The sequence below is a fragment of the Marmota monax genome, unplaced genomic scaffold (genome assembly GCF_021218885.2).
Source record: "Marmota monax isolate L192 unplaced genomic scaffold, Marmota_monax_Labrador192_F-V1.1 WCK01_AAM20220418_F8-fsc00103, whole genome shotgun sequence".
Lineage (NCBI taxonomy): Eukaryota > Metazoa > Chordata > Mammalia > Rodentia > Sciuridae > Marmota > Marmota monax.
The window spans coordinates 6,002,151-6,024,453 of NW_026694286.1; the positions used below are offsets into that span (position 1 = coordinate 6,002,151).

At 38.3% G+C, this 22,303-nt stretch overlaps 1 protein-coding gene and 1 pseudogene across 7 annotated transcripts in view; one reads left to right on the forward strand and one right to left on the reverse strand.

Moving 5' to 3' along the window:
• Ptprm (protein tyrosine phosphatase receptor type M) overlaps positions 1-22,303 on the forward strand; it is an 821,378-nt gene that overhangs the window by 485,727 nt on the left and 313,348 nt on the right. For all 7 annotated transcript variants that reach the window (XM_058586457.1, XM_058586454.1, XM_058586456.1 and 4 more), the window contains exon 11: positions 1,603-1,705. In XM_058586457.1, coding sequence (XP_058442440.1) covers positions 1,603-1,705 — 103 coding nt within the window. The remainder of the gene's footprint in view (positions 1-1,602; positions 1,706-22,303) is intronic.
• On the reverse strand, positions 5,800-6,441 carry LOC124108899 (60S ribosomal protein L7-like; annotated as a pseudogene).

Below are 22,303 nucleotides of genomic sequence, written 5' to 3' on the forward strand. Positions count from 1 at the left end.
TTTACCCTTACATATGAATTAAGATAATATTATCTAGCCCATCAATTTATTGCCATTTATGTACCCATATGAAAAACTCCCAAGTAATTTTAAATATTTTTCCTAGTGTAAACCATTTTTCAAAGATTATTATCTTAAGGAGGATATCCTTTTAGAAAAAAAATTTATTTTCCCTATATTTATTAACTAAAAATTATGAGTTTGACCACTGTTGATATACCAAGTTCAAAAGTTCATAATCCAAAAGCAAAAAATACACACACACACACACACACACACACACACACACTCACACACACACAAGGAAAAAAAAAACACCCTTGACATGTGGGCTCATCAGGAATACTATTTGTTTTTTATTAAATTAAAATGCTAGTTTATGGGCCCTATTTTCTATTTTCATGGACCTCAGAAAACCACTTGTATACAAAATGTAATTCTGTGATGTGGATTGGAGTTAATTTTTAATGGAATTGGTGTCAAATTTGAATGTTAAGAAAATGTGATAGATGAAACTGAGAAATAACTTGTGTCTGTTATATAAAAGCTTTTTTATATTTAAGATGAATTTTAAAACTGCATTTGTAAGAAACAGTCTCCCACTACCTTATCAGACATATCTACCTGTGGGTGGTAGAGAGCTGTGTCCCTCCATGTCACAGCTCCATGCAATGATTTGTCTTGTCCAGGATGGGGACATAATTACCAAAAAGTGTTGTTGCTATCTTATTGTAGTGAGACTTAGCAACCTAGAATAAAAAGAATGCCAGAAAATGGCCTTGGAAATAGGATTCACATTGGGAAGAGAGCTAAAATTTGTAGAATTATGTTTGCCTGGTGTGCTCTCTTGTTGTCTCTTTGAACATAGGGTCATTTCCTCTACGTTCAAAGATACATAATAAACTGAAGCTTCAGAGGTGATTAATGTGCATAAGCTTTGGTTAAAACAAAACATAACAAAAAGTCAAACCCAAGCCTTTCTTTCTTCAGTTTCAATGTCTTCCCCTTATCTACTTTAACCCATTATGTCCCATCTTCATATATATAAGACACCTAAATTATAGGACATCTTGCTTGATTTAAGTTTTTATTGATGTGTCACATATAAGACAGTGGGACATAATGGGTTAACGCCCCTCCCCAGGGGTCGTTGGTACATGGGAAACTTTTACTTAAATGAAAGACCTGTGAAGTTCAGTTTTATGATCCTAGTGCTTATTTCAAAACTTAACTATGCCTTTTAAGTAAATGGTTTATGGAAGACAACATTTTTTACAAAACAGCATGTAAATTCTAAGTATACAGTTTGATGAGTATTCAAAAGCATACTATACACATTTAGTCAGAATCCAAATGAAGAAGCAAAACGTCACCAACACTCACAACCCCCTCAGATCCTCTCCCAACTTCCACTCAGGATCAGAGGGGTCAGTCAATATGAGCTTGTTAATAGTCAGGTGATAGCTGCAATTTAAATGAGATGCCCTGTGCTTCTTATTTATTTATTTATTTTTGCTGTTGTTGTTGTAAAAGAAAGTAAGAAGTTCACTGAGGCAACCAACCAGAAATAATGAGTCTTCCCTCTTATGCCCTTTTCCCCAGCACCATCTATGCCAGCCTATGAACTTGAGACACCTTTGAACCAAACTGACAATACAGTGACAGTCATGCTGAAACCTGCACAGAGCAGAGGCGCACCTGTCAGGTACGGAGCAGAAGGAGGGTAGGCTGGCTCTAGAGAGAAGAAAACTAAAATCCTGTTGATTCATTTCCCCAAAGTGTTCTGTAGAACTTTGCTGTCCTTAGTCAGCATGTAAACCTATATTTTTATTTGCTCTAATTAAAAGAAACAAGTGAGGAAAATGAAATGTCTTCACTGTAAGGTGGTCAAGTATTGTTTGAAGGGATTTATTCTGAAACAAGTGTGTTGTTCTTTTGAAGATAAGGAACAAAGTCCCAGTCTTTTTTGGAGGTAGCTTTATTTCCAGAAGGTAATTGCTTACTGAAATATGTTTACCCAAGGGCAAGTGACATCTTTGTCCAGAACTCTATTTTTAAGTAAAATGTTTATTTTTTCATTTGGGTTTTATGTCATTTAATTTTCAGTCAATTGGCTTCTTTTTCAATTGAATATTCAATGTATAATTTTTTAAAGGAAACAGATAATTGGAAAGAACATTCTAAAGTCCTTATTTGAACAGATTTAAGTTTATTACCAACATCTAGGCCCAATTTTTCATTGCATTATGATTTATATAGCCAAGAAATTACAAAGTATAACTTTTACAGTGAATGAATAAAATAAATTTATTCTTCCTAGGAAGGAGCAAAGAAATGCTACGATAACTCTCAAGTGTGGACCTGTCATAAGCTCATTAATCTATATAAATGAAATTTCTACTTGCTTCAGAGGGGTTTAGATATTTTACAGTTGTCTTATCAGAATAGACTCCATTCAAAGTTATCTATTATTCTCAAGAGCATACTCCAAGGAAACTTTTACATTCACAAGTCAGGCTGTGTATGGTTTCTTTCTGGATTCTTTTGTGAACCCAGATTTCATGAGCTTTTTAAAACCTGGGTGTATTAGATGAAATTTTCACTGCAGTGTCATAGTGCAAACAGTTGGACATCTTTGTATTTGATAAAATAATCTCAAGTTTATACATAAAGTCAAAATAAAAACAGTAGTATTAGTTGATAGTGAAGTCATGTTAGGATAGAATCATGCAAAGTTTTATTTGAAAAAATTCCTTACCCTTTGTTCACTTAACATGCTGAATTTTCATTAAATGAACATTTATATTCTGAACATAGCCTTGGGGATTTCATTTTTTCTCTGACCAACCTAATGGTTGCCCAGCATTAGAAATAACAGGTCATTAGTACAGGAGTTGGAATCACAAGCAAACGAAAGGTTAGAGGTCTCTCAGATTCAACGCCTCCAAACTGAAAGACACAGAAATCCTAACCATCTCTCAAGAACAGGTGCTTATTCCCTGCTATATTTTATTCTTATACAGAACCCTCCTAAACATTTTCTATTCTTGCTACACTTACCTTCAAACTCTTTCACTCAGATTTCCATCCACGTCTTTGCATAGATCTTTCCAACTCTAAGTTTTGAAGTAATTTCTCTTCGGGCAGTCTGTGTTACCCTCTTCCCACCCCTCCTCTATCTTTTGAAAGCATCGGGTGCCTTCCAAAATGGTATTCAATTTTTGTCTTATAAACGTTGCTAAGACATTATTTTGTTGTTTACTTTTATACATTTCTAGTTGCTTTTGGAGACTTTGGGACCTTACTAGTTAGCTGTAGATGTCCTCAGGCTTTCTGTTTTTATGTCTATTAAAAAAAAATGATTCAAGTGCTTGTCAGAGTTCAGATTGCATGACTTTCATTGCAGATGCTTAATCATTTCACCAGGTCCACCTCTCTAAATTCTGCCAAAATTTGGGTTTATAGTGTCACACTATTTTCTATAGTTAGTCCAACACCTTCGTTTCCAAGCTCATCAGTGTTCTTCCTCAATTAAGCATCATCTTCTTACTGACTCTTTGAATTTCTCAGGGTCACTTTGCTTTATGCATTCATATTACCTTCTTCCACAGCATTAGCATCTTGAGATAATAAATGTGTTATTTGTCTTTATCATCCAGATTTGTAATACTGGGATCAAGATCAATTATTGTGGGTCACTATTCAGTAAGTTTTATAGGAAAACCCACTACAGGGATTGCCTTTATGGAAGGACGCCTATCTTTGGTAGGTAAATTAACTTGGCTCAAATTTGAGAGATGAAATTATCTCAACCTGTTAAGGTTTTTTTTTTAATTTTGTTTTGTATTGTTCACAGATAAGTGAGTGTTCTCATCAAGGAATTCATTATATAGTGCAACATAATAGGCCTGATTATCTATTGAAAAGATGGCAGACCAGGATATCTAGAAAGACTAGTTTGGAAAAAAAAAATCCACAGTCCCCTCTACTTGAATGGGGTATATTAAAATCCTCAATTTCATTTAATGTTTAGAGACATAAGAACTCTGATTAGAGAATCATATGGACCTAAAATATAAAGCCATAATGTGGATGAAAACATTTGAACACATCTGGAAATGTGCAAAATGCACATGTAATCAAACTGCAATACAAGAAAGCATTTTCCAAATGATAAGATAAATAAATACTAGAAGAAAGAGGGGAAATGGAAGCGAACATCTGTTTGCTTTCCTGGAAAGTGCACGGTATTATGTGTTCAAGAATAGCGTCATTGTGCGATTTCCAAAACCCATTCTTTCAATTGATTTGATTTTTCTTTGATCCATATTCATTGGTGTTGAAAATTCAGTCGTACTTCATTTACCCATTTCACTAGGTAAGGTGGTTGTGTATCGATTCCACTGCAAAAGCTCAGCTTGGTTATGGCAGATTCTTAAAATTGCACTCAACTCTCAGTGTAAATGATTGTTGTCTTTTTATTGATCAACACATCACCTCTGTCACATAAAATTATTTAAATCCTGAGATGGCCAGGAAGAACACAAATTCTATCATTCCAGACAGTAAACTAGGCACCGAGGAGAGAATTTTAAATCTGTTTGTGGATTTAATTTTTTTTCTTTAATGAATCACCTTATTTCTCTCTTCTGCACTCCACTGTTCATTATGTGTAGACACAGTCCAACAGAGAAAACTCTTATAATTTGGCAATAAGAAAGAAATTCTTAATAAAGGCTACATTTTACATAAATTGTTGTGCTTTTCTTCTCCCAACAAAAATCTGCTGTTTTGCTCTCATGAAAACACAAATATAAGCACATGCACACAATACATAATCCACTGTGAGGAGCGTCCATTAATGATGTTTTCTACCTTCTGATACTCTCCAGCCTGAGACTCATTCATGTTTTTGTACCTCATATGATAGAGTTTTCAAATGACTCGTGTTTTCATTCTTTAGGCATTGTTGCTTTAATATGTTCATAAATATTTTGGAGCTACATGTCTTCTTAGTTAAGATTCCATGCTTGAATATGCTAATTAAATCTTCTGGCATTCATTTCAGTGAAATTTTAAAGGATTAAAATTTTAAGTATGTACTTGCTCTGTTTCATTTTTTCAGGAGAAACTATGTGGGGAGGAATGTCTTTTACAGTGATCTGTCCTTGGGGATGGGGAGGTGAGCAGGAACCACACCAACAGCCACAGCTTTAAAACTGATTTGTAATATGTTGGTGTTATTTTAGTGGATATGACCCCTTTGTCTTTCAAATTGACAGCTTCAACTATTTTAATACCGTGCTTAAATTATTGTCACTGGTAACTTCCCATAGTATTATTGTTATTATAATTGAATGCTTCCTTAATATATTCAAAGAGCAATTTGTGAATCCTTTCTGTTGCTGAGAATTATTAAAGCTAATAAGAACTTCATTATATTATGGATAGGGAAAAGTTGAGGGTATTAGGAATGAGAGAAATATTTTGGCTTTCTTTTTTTATAAGGATATATCCTAGGTAAGTAAGTAAGATTTCAGGTGAAATAGTAAATATTTCGTTGGGGAAAGCATAAATGTTTTCTCCAGATAAAATCCTTCTAATTAAAAATGTTCAATACAAAATGACTTTAGTTTTATATAAAAATCAGGAATTTATTTTATATAATATGTCCAAATTTTATGAAATTTTATTTCTTTGAATGCATTTCCATAGTTGGCAGTAAAAATGTGTACTATTTTCTTTTTTTTTTCATATTGAGAGCAGGTACTGTTTTATTAACTGACCATGGTAGATACCTTAGTTCATCCTTCTAATAAGCCTGTTGATCTGGACTTCCCTGTTGCCACCATCTCAACCTCCTACAAAAATTCGTGATCTTTTTCTTCATTCCAACTCTTGGAGAAGATAATTTGAAGGGCCACACGAAGTTACTTGCTTCTTTGAAGTGTTTTCCAACAGTGTAGATCTCATGAATCAGATCATCCATGCAGATGATGCCATATTTATCAACACATGGAGTAATCAGAGTGTTATCTGTCAAGGCAATTTGTTTCTTATTGATTTTGTCATATCCATGCTTGTAGATTAGTTCATTCACCAATTTAGGTTTGGGTACCCCCATTCCATATATGGTTCCAAATTCCTCAGCATGTTAATTGAGGCCTTGTTGAGTTTAATGAAGGTGCCATTAAGATCTGGCAAAGGCAAAGAAGTTGTAACACCTTACAAACCTTTGGGCTCACACCATTGATACCTCTGATCCCAATGACAAATGCCAACTTAGATTCTGTAGATACATAGAAATTGCCAGCTTTTTTTTGCCATCCTAATCATTCGAATCCCTATTAGGTACATCTGCCTATATTCCTAGTGGTAATGCTTGATTCTTTCATAGATAAGCTTCCTCCTTGCCCTTTTATGCATCTTTTGGGCAAACTTCTTCCTCAGGCACTTTACCTTCAACTTGCATAATTCCTTCACTTTTTCTTAAGAGTTTCTGGCACAGCAGGAACCTTCTTTTTCTTCTCTTTCATGGTTCCAGCCAGAAAAAGAGCTGTACTGATTTTATTTACTCTTCTATCAGATCTTTTTCTTATGCTGCTTTACAAAAAACATGTACAGGTATTAAAACTCCATTGTTAACTTTAATATTTCCTCATTTACTCCAGCTTCTTACCAGATATTCTTTTATAACCATTTAGACAGAAATTAAAAGTGGATTAAGCATGGTATTTTTTTTTTTACCAACATGTTGTTTTTCAAAAAATCCATGCCAAGTTCTTAGAACAATATGAAGAACAGGTTTTCATTCTTTGAGGAAAAGTAGACAGTAAAGCAATTGTATTTATTTTCAGAAAATGTGTTATACTTTCTAGAAATTTTTTATTTGATCCTGGGGCTACATAAGAAATGAGATTTTCTCCTGTGGGCCATCAGCCTTCTGCATGTTCCCAGCTGCTTATCAGACAGCCATTTCTCTTAAGGGAATTCAGCACAAGAGTGTCTGTGTATCTGAGTCACCTCAGATTGGAGACAAAAACAGGAGTACCATTGTTATTATTAATGAAAGACAGGATATAATCATACATTGTGTTTTTAAAAACTTCCTATATTAGAAATTATAGTTTTTGGCATATAGTTGATTATGACTTTTAACTTAGAGTTAAAACTATGAAGTATGAATGAGATATTTAAATAAAAATATTTTAAAGCAGTTGTAGCCATTTTCTTGTCTCACTGATTGTACTTCCAAAAAAAGAAACTTTTATTTAATTAAAACCACCTTCTTGAACATTCTGTTCTTTTCTTCATGCACAGAGTCTTTGAGCATACCAAGAACATGGGCTGTTTTGATGATTAAATGAGCAAATATATTTTAAAACACTTCACACTTTATACATACTAAATGCCATATAAGTGTTTGCTTGTGCTATGACCCTCCTCCCACTATATCACTATTGTTTGTGCTTTTTCTTTTCATAAGAGCAACCCTGGTTCTTTAGCTTTTCCTGTGTATGTCTCAATTATTCAGATCTGAGATCATGAAAAATCTAATTTTACATGAAAATGAATTATGGATTTGACAATTGCTTCTAACAGCAAAACAATAAGTAGATTTCCTGTAAATTCTGATTTCTTTATGTATTTTGAAATCAGATTACATGTGGCTACAGTTTATTTCTGGATTTGTGATTTTTTTTCCAGAAATTGATCTTACAAATAAGGAGTGAACTTTTTCCAGCTCTGTATTAGGTGTGCCACTAGTGATCTCTGAATCATTACCTAGTTATAGTTCTCTAACTATTGATTGATTGATTGATTCATACATTCATTCATTCATTGATTAGGTAGTGCTGGGGTTGGAGCCCAGGGCCTCATGCATTCTGAGTAGTCATTCTATTGCAAAGATAAAGCCCAAATTCCCCTAAATATACTTTTTATGAGCCCAGCTGAAATAAACTTAGCCATAAAACAAAGAAAACTGATCTTCTGTTTATATCCACTCTAAAAGACCAGTGGGCAGCACAGTAAAATTCACAAGTGTGATGTACCTAAGAAGAGCCAGTGGTTCATTTCACTTGACTGACTCAAGGAAGTCTAGTGCTTTACTCACCCTTCATGAATCTGGTTCCTCAGCTTAGGTGTCCATCAGCAGATGAATGAGTAAAGAAAATATGGTATAGATAAACAATGGAGCTCTATTCGGCCATAAAGAAAAATGAAATTATGTTATTTGCAGGAAAATTAATGGAACTTGAGAACATTATGTTAAGCAAATATGCCAAAATTAGAAGGTCAAGTGTTTTCTCTCAGCTTTAGAAGCCAGAGAGGGCAAAGGAAAAAGGGGGGTGTTTCATGAAAATTGATGGGAGATAGGAGAGTAGAGGAAAGGAGCCAGGGAGGGAAGGGAAAGGGAATATAATGGGGAATGGTATTGCCAAATTGTATTGTGATATTCTGTGCATGTAAGAATATGTAATAACAAATCCTTCCATTATATACAGATAAATTGAACCAATAAAAAATATGAGGGATAAATCTGGTTCCTCTTCTACTTTCTTAAGAGAAAAATATTTGTGACTCAGTCACATTTTATGACCATTCAGTCTTTATAACTGAGTTTGAATTTACTATTGTAGATTTTGTCTCTTCTAATAAAAATGGTTTTGGTTCAAGAGTTTGACCTGACTTAAAGGAGCCAATTAAATAGTGATTTAAAAATACATTTTTTTTTGGTTATTTACTCACATTGAAGTTCATACCTCTATAATATTTTCCTTTTGTAATGACAATATTATTTTGAAAAAGGGAAATCTTTAGTCAGACCTCAAAGTATACTTTAATATCTAAAGACTCAACCCAACTACAATGTATGACTATAAAGCTCTAATTAAAAAATAAATAAAGATTCTGTGATACAAATTTAAGAATGGCTTCACTTTCAATCAGCCTACGGTGAATTGGCATATGATTTCCAGGTCTAAGCAATATTTTTCCTCTAAATTAATTAGAAGCTACTAAATCTATCAGTAATAATAAAGATCTGCACAGTCTAAAACACATGATAATGTGAGGTGTCACCTCAAGCCTTGTCAACAGGCAGAATCAGTCTCCTCCCTCAGCATATTCTAGGAAGGAAATTTCTAATATTCAAATAATTACTCAGCTTTATACATTACATAAATTGTGCATCTAACTTTTCAGATAAACCCTGAGATAACAGGGAATTTAGTTTTAAATTCAAGCTTTGTCACTAGGTAGTTATGTGACCATCACAAATTTACTATCTCTGAGTTGTGGCTTTCTCCTCTTTCCAAGCCCAGGATATAATGGTTTACTTAATCTCTTAAAGTTGTGTCAGTATCATGTGTATTTTTTACTCACTGGGGACCCACAGTCAGCAATTGTTGGCTCTCTAGGGGCTAGCAGTTTAGGTGGGAGACAGATCAAGATGTGATCTGGTCTCCTCTAGTAAGGATGAGGGCCGGGACCAGTGGGAGAGCAGGGGTGGTCGATACAGAGGAAGGTCAGCTTAGGCTTGGAGAGGAGGTAACTCAGCCAAAAAGCTGAATCTCACAGATGGATGTTGTTCAGGGAATGCATGTGATATGGAGTGTGTGTGATTTGTGCTCAGGGAGGTTAGTTATGTGACAGGGAATTAAAAAGGAGAGAGACAGATGTTCCAAGAGTGCAGCTGAGGACTGCACAGGTGAGTCTGACCTGGAAACGAGAAATGTTGTATAATCAGAGAGGAGAGGATGGAAGGAGAGGATGGAAGGAGAGGGAAGGGAGATTGAGCTAGTCTGGACCGCCCTGCACTTCATACTGAGGATTGGCCTCAAGGGGAGATTTAGTAATGAACAAGTAAAGAAGGACTGCAGTTGCTCAGAAGAACTTGAGAGGGCCTGGGGCACTGGGAAAGCAAATGGGAGATGGCAGGAGGATAGGCCTAAGGAAAAGGTTCTCTTCCTTGGGCTCAGTTAAGATATCTCTAACCTTCAGGGCATGAAGGGAGGGGGTCTTGTACTTGCCATGTTTCAATTTTCGTTAGAAATAGGATTTAGAGAAATAAAAAATAATTAATCCTTTGTAGAAGAAGAAAAGAGTCTATAGTGACTAATCAAAGCAATTAATGACAATAACACTGTTTAAAGTCTCATTAAAGGAAATACTAAAACACTAGAAATTGAAAAATGAGCTTAGCAGGGAATCTGATAATTTATTAGAAATATCTAATTATATGATGTTAAATCTGTTTTTATAAGCTCTACAAATGTGTGACTTTATTAGTCCTTCAGAAGAACCATCTGGACCTTTCTCTTGTGCTTCTCTCTGCCTTCCTGGCACTATGTCACTCTCACCTCTTCACCCAGAGCCTGTGCCGGCCACTTGTGAGATGATTGGGGGTGTCTGCAATGCCTGCTGAATGAAGATAAGTCTTTGTTTACTGAAAGCCAGAGTATGAAATGCTTCTCTGAGCTTGGGAAGGAAGGCCAGCAGTCTGCGTAGCTGATGACTTTGGCTAATTCTTGCCTAGAGCCAGGGAAGACCCAAGTTTTAATCATACTGCTTAAAGTTCCTGCTATCCCCGATGGAACCCATGTTCATCTCTAAAAAGATGTATGTCTGAGGTTGGACCTACAGATTACATGAATAAGTGACATTTATAGTCGAAGTTATAAATTACCCATGGCCGCCTTCCCAAAGGGAGGGTAGAGTCAGGTTCTCCATTCCCCTCAGTCTGACCCAACTGCCCAGAAGCCATTCCTCAGGGTGGAGGGAAGGAGAAATAAAAGTTGGTCACATTTTCCATTGGCAGTTCAGGAGGTTACAGGCTGGTTCTCCCCCCATGTATCCGGACCTTTTCTAAATGTTAACAATGAAAGAAATTAGAAATAGCTTCAATTATAAACCCTGAGCACCTGGACAGTGTATTGTCTCAGTTATGAATCTTATAACCTAATACTGTTGGCTCTTGGGAACTGCTGGATCTTAATCACAACTCTTGCTTTCAAGAAGTTGAAGGGAGGTATTTCTACGAGTGTTCCAATAAGACTGAGAGCTTTTGGGAGAAAATTATCTTGATAATTTTGACAAAGACTAAAAGACTTGACTATAGTTGCTTCACTTTCACTTTTTTAAAGAGTCAGAATCTTTACTCATATATACATGTATATATGAGTGAAGATTCCAAGTTTATAGAGGCTGATAAGATCATAGGGAAGAGATAGTGACAGCTAGTGTGATAGGCTTAGAGTCCTAGACTTGCAGAGCTGGAGTGACCCATGGGCACACCCTGCTTTCCACTTCTCATGGGCTTTCTGGATCCTCATTTTACTTTAGGGGAGGGGACATAGCTATGTAATGAATTCTACTTTTTATCATTAGCAGAGCATTTGGTCAACCACATCTTATAAATATGCACAATGTGATCATTTCTTTTTAAATATTTTTTTGTAGTTGTGGACAATTTTTGTTTTTGTGTGGTGCTGAGGATTGAACCCAGTGCCTCACATATGCAAGGTAAGTGCTTTGCCATTGAGCTACAGCCCTAGATCCAGTAATCATTTCTTATGAGCACACTAATGTATACCAAAATATGTCTTCACAGTTTCATCTCCAACTATGTTATATGTTATGCTTGCAGTGCTTACTGCATTGGATTTTCAGCTACTTCATTAAATTAATATCCAGTTCTTCCACCTGTTAGATAATACAGAGATTAGGAAGAGGTGTTTATTTTTCCTTATATCTTCATGATCCTTTTGTGTTGTCCTTAGATATATGTCCAGTTCTTACATTTCTCTGTTTATACCTACTGAGTGTTGCCTTGTCCAGTAATAGCAAATTTTCTCCTAAGACATGGTAAGAGCTCTTTCTGGTTACCAGTGTCTACTTTAAATCCTTGCCCTTAACAACATTGGAAAGTGTTACAGGAAAATTTAGGGTTGAAAGTTGGCTTTTATTCACTTATTTATTTATCATTCATTCACCAATTGTCTGTAGATCACTATTATGTTAAAAATCATTTTGCTAGGACTATGATAAATGTTGTCTAGAAATGTCCAGGCTACTTCACAACCTGTGCCAGGAGGGACTCTCTGCAAGGGAACCAAGAGTATCTTGTGATACAAGAAACTGAGACTGATGGGGAAGTCAGAAGTGACAGGCAAGGAGCCCATCGGGTTCATTAATGAATTGAAAGGTGCCGTACATTCATTAGGTAGAAGAGCAACTTACAGAAAAATCTAAAGATACATAAGTAGTGGTCATCCTAGTTAATAAGATTGAAAACTCTTACAGGAGGTTTGGCCAGCACTGAGGAGCATTAATTAGATTTATGGACTTAGTGTTCAGGATGACTATTTTCCTAGGTTAAACAGTTCAGAAAATGTATGTAAATATAATAGGAAATGCAGAAGGATTATACTATGAGTTTTATAATTTTGTTTCTGAATATTATTCAGTACCTCCAGGCTAATTAAGTGTGCAACGAATGTTTATTGAATTGAACCTCAACCTTTTTCACCTGAAAAGTTTTACAGACAAGAAGACACCCAAGACCTGTGTTTAATTAGTTCGACTGTCAGGAACAGAATTTTGATCTTATATTCTTATGCCTAGATAAAAGTTAAATGTCATGACCCTACCATAGATTTCAGAAGCATAAAAGAATACCCTGACATTACCCTAGAATCAACCAATTATTTATTCATTGTAATAAGAAAAGAAATTCAGAAAGATTGCTTCAAATAAGACATGGCCATACTTCGGACTCCATCGGGAAGGTCACCGTGATGCCTCCTTTGAATACTTTTCTAGCTTCTCATCTCTTAGGATCGGCAAGAACAGCTCCCCACATCCTTTTCATTCTATCTTCACCCTCAGTCATTGCGTTGGTCCACACTAATATTTTTCTTAGATCTCCTAGCCATGCCCCACATTGGCTATAGGAGCTTTTATTTTCCTGATTCACAACCCATCCCAGCCTTGTTGCCCTTAACATAAATCTAGACTTCCTTTAACATGCAAGGTCTCCAACATTAAGCACTTTGGGGGGCAGACCCCTACAAGCCATCCTCCAGCTTGAAACTATATAAATAGTTTTGTCCTACCTTAGCCTATAGGGCTATGTTCCAAGCCTGCCATGGATGCCTGAAACCACGTATAACATTGAATGCTATGTAATTGTTTTTCCCTATACATACATGTCTGTGGTATCATTTAATTTATAAATGAAGTACAGTAAGAGATTAATAACAGGTAATAAAGTGTACCAACTACAACAATATACCTTAATAAAATTTCCAGCATTACTACTGTTGTACATGGGAGCCCTTATTAGTGTTTCTTGATCACAAGCTCTGAGATACTACAACAGTCAATCTGATAACTAAGACAGTTTCTAAGTGACGAAGGGTTGGATAGCATATATAGTATGGACACACTGACAAAGGATGGTTCACATCCTGGGTGGGATGATACAACATTTCATCTTACTACACAGAACAACATGTAATTTGAAACTTACAAATTGTTTATTTCTGGAATTTTCCATTTAATATTTTCATATTGCTGCTAAATGAAATCACAGAAAGTGAAATTGCACATGAGGTGGGACTACTATGTACATTTAGTAATGAGAATATTCTGGAACCAGTTGTGACACATGCCTGAAATCACATCATATTGGAAAGATGAGGCAGGAGGAGGTCAGCCTTGGAAACTGAGGGAGAGCTTGTCTCAAAATGAAAAAATAAAAAGAGCTGGTATAGCTCAGTGGTAGAGCACCCCTGGGATGAATCGTCAGTATTGAAAAAAAAAATGCTAGGTTTCTCTAAACCATTTTGATTATTTTGTACTGGAATCTTCCCTTTTCTCTCTCCTCTGCTGCCTCCTGCCCCCAACACACACACATTACACTTTCCCTCTTTTGTCTGTCTCTCTCTCACTCATTCACTTCTACTGCACTCCATGTTTTGGCCCAGATGACTGCTTCTTTGGGCCTTCCTTGGCCTCCTAGCCTGTCCATGTTCTCCTTTCTCCCAGTCCAACTCACCCTAGACTTAACACATTGGTCAGGGATGTTGGCCCTGCTGAGCCAGCTCCTTCAGGACAAGGACTTCCCTCTGTGATTTTATTTCTGTATTTCCAATCCTGGTTCTCTGCCAAGACCTCAGTAGTACTTTTTGTTTGTTTTATTTTTTTATAAAAACAATAAAACTCTAGAAGGCGATTTAATGGGGAAAAATAGGACTTGATTTGCATATGGGCAGATCACTGAGGCAGAGATTCAGTAAATGGGCCTCTGTGGCTTCCAGATGGATAGTAGGTTGTTTTCAAATGGATACTTCCCATCTATTCCAAATCAGGGGCTTTGGGTGGGAGGCAGCTGACTGTGATCAAGAGTATTGTCCCTTGAGTTCTCTCCAGATGATCCCAGTTTCATTTATAGTAAGTGAAGTCCAGTCTCTCAGATGAAGCAGTTCATTCAACTTAATGTCTTAGAAATGTGGCATCACACCTTCAAAGAACACTTTGGGCTTGTTCCTCACCATGTCTAATTGTGTACCCTGGGTCACCCTGAAAACTCTCTTGAGTCTGATTGTGTATTTGTAAAATTTTGCATCAAATATATATACTTCTCGAATCACATCATGGTCAGGAGGATTAATGTAGGTGGAAATTCTTTGCAATATGATGTTGTAAGAGAGTTGAACTGTAATATCATGATTTGCCTTCAAAACATGTTGACTAGATTACTGATCAGTGTCTATTCCTTCCTTTTATTAATATGCTTAGAATTTCTAAACATTGTCTGTTGCCATTAATATTGTTCATTCATTCTGTGAAATCATCAGATTTGTAGAAGACCTGTTGTTCCATCTAAAAACCCTGGCCATAAGAGGAGCATTATTGGTTGGAGAAGTTACAAACTACAGCTCTTTGCAGCAAAGGAAGATGCAAAGATCTTAAGAACCATTAAAAAAAATGCAACCATAGCATGGAGTTGGACAATCCTGTCTTCGAATCTTGTCTCTTATTGCCTGTGAACTTGGGGCTGTTTGTGCAACTTTTCAAGATTTGTTCTCCTTATTAATTAGAGGCAAGGAATAATAATATGTACAGGAAAGGGCAGCAGGAGAATCACTGACATGTACCCAGCCAGGACAGCCTCTAATACAGCTTAAGTCTGTTCAGTCTTAGTGTGGATGCTATCCTGTCTAGTAATGATAAGTGTAATGTGTAGATAAAATGGTAACCCCTTTATCTTGCCCGTGTCTTGGGACACCTTCTGGGTTCTAGTTTAATATTTCCTGAATCTCAATTATGTTCGTCTTAGCAGTTTGTGATAGATAAGTAATAATTATGATAATACAAAATGAATCATAATTGTTACTTAGGGTGAGGAGCTAGGGCATGCCAGGCCTCTGCTTGCTCCTTTATGTAGTGATTTTTAGTCATCCAGAGCAGCCTTCCTCTTTACATGCCAGCAGAAGCACTTAGGCAATTGAAGGAACTGAAGTTGGGGAAGTTAAGAGATTGGTCCACTCTTACCCCAAAGCCAGGAGCTTTCTGAGAAGCACTGAGTCCTGTACTCAGATCCACAAGCCTCATGACTCACAGGACCCTGCCTTCTCCTCCAAAATGGATCCTTCTCTTCTCTGGTTCTGTTGTTTGCACTACCCTTTCTTGGTCAGGAGACCTCTTCCCTGCTGATTCTTTGGAACCAATATGGTCACAACTTCTTTTGAAAAGAAGGACTTTACTGTGAGTTAATATCTTTCCTATCTTTTCTAATATTTAGAAACCACATTGGACTTTGCTTCTAGATTATGATCATTGGAATCCTTAGGGTTTATCCTTGTGGTTTAATTCTTAGCAGCAGCAGAGTTTTCTTCATTGATATATATATATATATATATATATATATATATATTTCTTCTTCTTCTTCTTCTTCTTCTTCTTCTTCTTCTTCTTCTTCTTCTCCTCCTCCTCCTCCTCCTCCTCCTCCTCCTCCTCCTCCTCCTCAAGCCAAGTGCCAACACAACTTCCTAAGTATTTAGGCACTAATTTTGAGACAAAATTGATTTTTTTTGGGGGGGGGGATTGGATTATTTTAATCAAACTTTTTCAGTCCTTCATTGTTGGTATTGATGTTCTTTTTTCCTTTAACCATTTTTAATTGTCTTCAGAAGATCAAGAAAGAAAGTACCAGTTCTTTTGAGACACTTTAAAATAGCTTTTTAATTAGTGCTTTTTAGTTATTGAAGAAATTTGCACCATATGAGCATCTTAAACAATTTGGGCTAAATGCTCTTCTGTCCCACTTCTGAATCCTTATAGAAAGGTTTTAACCTTTGCTAAAATTATTTCAGGAAAGTAACTCTAATTTCTAACCTAAAAATTTTGTTTTTGCATTAGGGTATACTTAGTCAGAAAGATTAAAATGACACTCAGTGGTAAAACTTTAGTTTTTGTATCTGGCATTACCTTGTTTCATTATTACTGTGGCTGACTTGCCCCAGTATGTTAACAGAAAGTGCCAAATCCCCCTGACTTCTTCATCTTCCTCCACCTCTTTTAGGTAAGTTTTATGTTTAAAAAAGTAAGACTCTGGATTTTTTTTACTGCCAGGAAACAAAGATCATTTTTATTAATGTTGCTTCTTGGATGACAGTGTCAGTCATCTCCGAAAATTCATTTTGGAAATGAAGTTTGTTCCTCAAGCACCCTTAGAAAGGAGCTGTAAAAATGGCAGGGGAAAGATAATAATAATAATAGAGTAGAGATATTAGAGCATTTATACAAGGCAACTTAATTTAACTTCCCTCAAACTCCATTTCAAACTTGCTTTTGTGCATGAAAATATGCTGCATAATAACTTTCCTTCCCCTATTTCCCCCTCTCTCTCTTTTTTTTTTCACAGTCTCCTCTGAAGGGTTCTGTGCATTATATCAAAGCTCCAGTCCTATAACCAGGGCTTCCTGACCAGGTGCACTGGTGAGCCCAGGCCCCATATTGGGGTCAGCAGCCCAGGGCTCCTGTGGGGGAGGTGGAAAGACAGGCCATGTGGAAGCCCCATATTAATCTTGGGGCCAAATTCTTGCAAGGCCCCTCTAGTCCCAAATCAGTGAAATATTAATATAATATTTTGATGTATCCTTAGTGATGAAAATGGATATGCAATTAAATATCAAAATTGAGGAATTACAGATCTTGTAATGTGAGGAGGGATTATAGAGGTAGAAAGAGTAGTTACAAATTGTCCTTCAACTATTTAGAGAAGGGATCTGACATAAAGACCATCCAAAACTGTCAAGTTTATTTCCCTACCCCACCCAAATACCTCGATGCCTGTATTTCACCTCAGGAGTTGGACAGTATGGATATCGAGGGAAGAAAACTCTTAAATTCTTAGAGTTACTCAGGATAAGTCAGAGTGGGGAACTCTTGGGGAATGCCACCAGCTGGATTCAGCCATTACCTTCCATCAGCTGTGTTACTGACAAAGGGCTCTTGAAAGTGATTTAAGTGAAGGGACATATGCTAGGAATCTAAAGTCACTGACTATTTTGTTCAGTGCTATGGTGTTTGGGGTTTTTGTTTCTGGAGACAGAGTCTTGCTATGGTTGCCCCAGCTGGTCTTGAACTCTTGGGCTCAAGCAATCCTCCTGCTGCAGCCTCCTGCATTGCTAAGAATGCACCTGTGCTTCATGGTGCTCTGCTATGTTCTGTTATGTTTTCAATTTGAGGAGAACACTGGTGATGTGGGCAGTACAGAATCAGCTTCCAGGTGTCATCAGCATGTGACAGTGAATGGGTACTAGGTTCCAGCCAGATGCTCCCAGTGTAGTAGATGCTGAAGAAATTTTGATGTAGATTGTCACTCCCTGTGGGTCCTGTAATTTTGTGCTTTGTACAAACCCTTCCTGGCTCCTTGTCACAATAGTTCTCCATTGGTGTGAGGTATTTCTAACACCCTTCCAATGGGCTCCTCAAGAACAGAGGCAGACTGTGCCTGATACCACTTTTTATTTTTCCCCTGTGACTGGCACAAGGCCTGATATGTGGTGGGTACCTTGGAAAGACAGGATGGAGAAAACAGGAAGATCATTTTATTCTAATTTATTGATGTCACAATTTGTCCCGTCTTATACTGGGAGTCATACAGCATAAGAGCTTGACAGACCCAGACTCTCCATGGCAGCTGATGATTTATTGGCACCTCTGGCAACTGGCATCTGTGGATGGTGGATCTCACTTCAGTGCTCCCTCAGTGGCATTCCTGTTGGGTGCACCTATTCTTTTGATGGTCACATCTGTTTTCTAGCTCACCTGACCTGCAACAATAAAGCTTTTTCTGCAATGGATAGAAAGCAAGCATACAGGAGCAAAGATACAAGTTGATACATACCAAGGAGTGGGATAACTGGGTCAAATGGTTATTGAGGGTGGTTCTATTCCTAGTTTTTTTAAGGGCTTTCCAGAGTAGTTGCACCAACTTGCAATCCTACCAGCAATGTACGAGTGTACCCTATTCCCCACATCCTTGCCAACATTTATTGTTACTTATATTCTTGATAATTACCATTCTGACTGGAATAAAGAATAATCAGACAAAGGAAAATGAAGGGAAGGGAGAGGGGATAGGAAAAAGAAAGAGTGGAATGAATCCCAAATAATTTTCCTGTGTACGTATTTAAGTACACCATAGTGAATTTTATCATCATTGTACATCCATAAGAATGAACTCCTAACTAGACAAACATATTCTGTGCTTGTACAATTATATCAAAATGAAATCTATTATCATGTATAACTAAAAAGAACCAAAAAAAAGATACAAGTTGAATATCCCATATCCAAAATACTTAGCACCCTAATATTTCAGATTTTGGATTTTGTTACATTTAGGAATATTTATATAGACTTTGTTAGTTGAGCATCTCTAATCCAATAATTCAAAATATTCCACAATCTAGAACTTTCTGAAAGGATTCTTATATTAAGGATGTCCTTAATCTTTATTTGGTATGGTTTTGATTTTATTGATTTTATTCTATTTCTATTTTCATTCCAATCATTAGGGATAATAATGGGAAAATACTTTTATATTAGTAACTGACCTTAAACTATAATTTTCATAAACATGTGTTTGTTATGAAATTATATGGTTAAATTATGATAAACAGGTGAAATAGGAAGTGCAGAGGATAATGTCTTAATTGTTCAAAGCAGGAGAAATCCCTCTTAAAGATGTTCTATCTAGGACTAATTTACTCAAAATGTAGTGCGTGTTGTGAAGATTAATGACAGGTAGTGGCCTTTTGCAGAGCTTCTCAGCCTGAGTCTAATGTGCTGGTTCCCCCACCACCACCTCAAACCTCTATAACTATAGGATTTTTTTCCTGCCCTTTGTTCACAATATGGGACTGTAATTGAGTTCATATTTCTCACCCAACCTTTCAGCTGTAATTAATATTTTATTATAGCAGATTTTATCACTAACTAGCAGAGCAGCAGGGTATTAAACTGCATGCTTGCATGTGCACATGTGCACATGCACACACATCCAGAGCAATAGTGAGTTACTGATGCCAGGAAAGCTCCTTGTTATGAGTTATGGCTGAGAGAACATAAAATATGCTTGTGGTGGTCTGCAACCCTTCCACAGCTGTTTATGGCCAGCCTTAGGATCACAGCAGGACAAAGAGAAATTAAAGTTGCTCACATAAACTCTTCAACCTCACAGGTCTGTTCACGCTGGCAGTGTGTTACCAAAGTCTGTGTAACACTAGTTACCAGTTTTCATTAATAATTTAATGACCAGGGCATTGTTAGGTCAGCTGCTCTCAGCACCAGTGCTTCATGCAGAACTCTAAGGGATCCTAGCCATGATGACATCATATTAAATTCTTATCTGATTTTAAACTAGTGACATACTTCTTAAAACTTAGTTAAATATTGCCAGGTTGTTTCGTGATTTGAGTACCATTTCAGTAAGTGTTGACAGATTTAGGAAAGGGCTACATCTGAACAATAAACAGTAAGCAGAAATTCTGTGTGGTTACATGGTGAGACACTTTAGTTATATGTTTAGTTTGCATGTAATTAATATTTTGATTTTCTCATGTCTCCTACAAATTAGTCTTCAGAAAGATTATCAGTACTCATTTCTCTTCTTTTTAATACATCATAGGATATATGGATTGATTCAAAAAATTGTAAAATAAGACATAAGTCATTTTTAGTCCCCACGAAATGAGCAATATTAAAAGTCCCTGAAATGTGTTGGGGTTGTGGCTCAGCAGTAGAGTACTCACCTAGCACGTGAAAGACCCTGGGTTCAATCCTCAGCACTACATAAAAATAAATTAAATAAAGGTATTGTGTCCAACTACAACTAAAAAATAAATATTTTTTTTAAATCCCTGAAATGATGATAAGTGAATATTGTAAATGAATAGCAAAAGCAGTAATGGAAGAATCATTACATTTCTCCTTTTCTCGTTGTCCCTTCTTCTGTTAATCAGTTTGGTAATCCTCTAATATTTTGTGCTAATAAGAAATAGAATAGATAAGATGGCGGCGAGGGGAGTGCATTGCCCCCATGTGCTGCTTCACTGTGTGGGAGTATGACAAGTCAGGACGGCTAAAGGCTATCTTCTTAGGAATTTCCAGCAATAGTGGGGTGCTCCGGAACCTGGAGGAAGGATTTCCATCACACGAGGATCGGCTACGGGGACTCAAACGCGAGAGGTTTGTCGCACGGAGGGTAACACTGCATATTCAGCAAATCGCCCCGTGGCTAGAGTCTGCAGCGCGCGCTGGGAAACGAGGAGATAGCGACGCAGGGATACAGCGCTGCAGTTTCTGCCAGCCGTGCAAGCACCGTACTCAGGGCTGAATTCTGGGTTCGAGACAGGGGAAGGAAGCGGTCCATTTCGGTTCTCCACACCGGTCAGACCACAGAGGAGGCCAGCGGCCACCATGTTGGAGAGCTGGCGTCACCATCCCTGTTTTCGACTGACCGCAGCTCATTCAGCCATAGAACAGGGGAACGAAATGCTGCCATTCGCATAGGACACCAACATGGCAGAGATCTGATGTCATCAGAAAGCGGCGGAGGAGAGAACCTCATCAATACCAGCAGCGACAGAAACAGTTGGTCTCCTGATGGGGGGGTGAGGCACAGACACCTGAGTCTCTCTCGATTTGTCGTGGAGCCAGAGGGGAGGAGCCAGGCCGCCGCTAGCGCCCGGAGCAGGCCCAGCGGCTTGCCGGCGTGGTGACCGCGCGACCCCAATTGGAGAGGGGGCGGAGCGGAGCTGCCACCCGCGCCCGCAATGTGGGCAGACCCGCGACCCAGTGGTACACGGGCGTGGTAGGAGGGGAAGGGCAGAGCCACCTCCCGCGCTTGCAAGGTAAGCAGACCTGTGACAGACTGGCGGGTCAGGCCCCAGCGGCCTGCCAGCGTGGTACACACGTCACACCAACTGGAGTAGGGGCAGAGCAGATCCTTCGCCCACGCCCGGATCAGGCCCTGCCGGTGTGCTGGTCACGTGACCCCAATTGGAGTGGGTGCGGAGCAGAACCGCCACCCGTGCCTGCAGGGTGAGCAGACCTGTGACCAACCTGCAGATCAGGCCCAGGAGCCTGCCGGCGTGGTACACACATCACCCTAATTGGAGTAGGGGCAGAGCAGAGTCGCCGCCCATGCCAGGAACAGGCCCAGCGACCTGCCGGCGGGGTAGTCACGACACGCCAATTGGAGTAGGGGCAGAGCAGAGCCACCACCCGTGCCCGAAAGGTGGGCAGATCTGCGACCGACCAGTGGGACAGGCCCAGTGGCCTGCCGGTACGACAGACAAGTCACCCCATTTGGAGTAGGGGCAGAGTAAAGCCGCTGCCCGCGCCTGCAGGGTAGGCAAACCTGCAACCGACCGGCGGATCAGGCCCGGTGGCCTGCCGGCGTGGTACACTCGTCACCCCAATTGGAGTAGAGGCAGAACAGAGCCGCCGCCAGCGCCCAGAACAGGCCCAGTGACCTGCCGGTGTGGTAGTCACGACACCCCAATTGGAATAAGGAGAGAGCAGAGCCGCCGCCTGCGCCTGCAGGAAAGAAACGCAAGCAGTATGAAAAGACAAGGAAAGAAAGGACCACAAGCAATGCAGGTCAACGCCACTTTAGAAGAGGTAACAGCTGCAGCAGATGGAATGTCAGATAAAGAATTCAGGATATACATGCTTCAGATGATCTGGAGTATCAAGGAAAACATTAGACAGCAAAATCAGA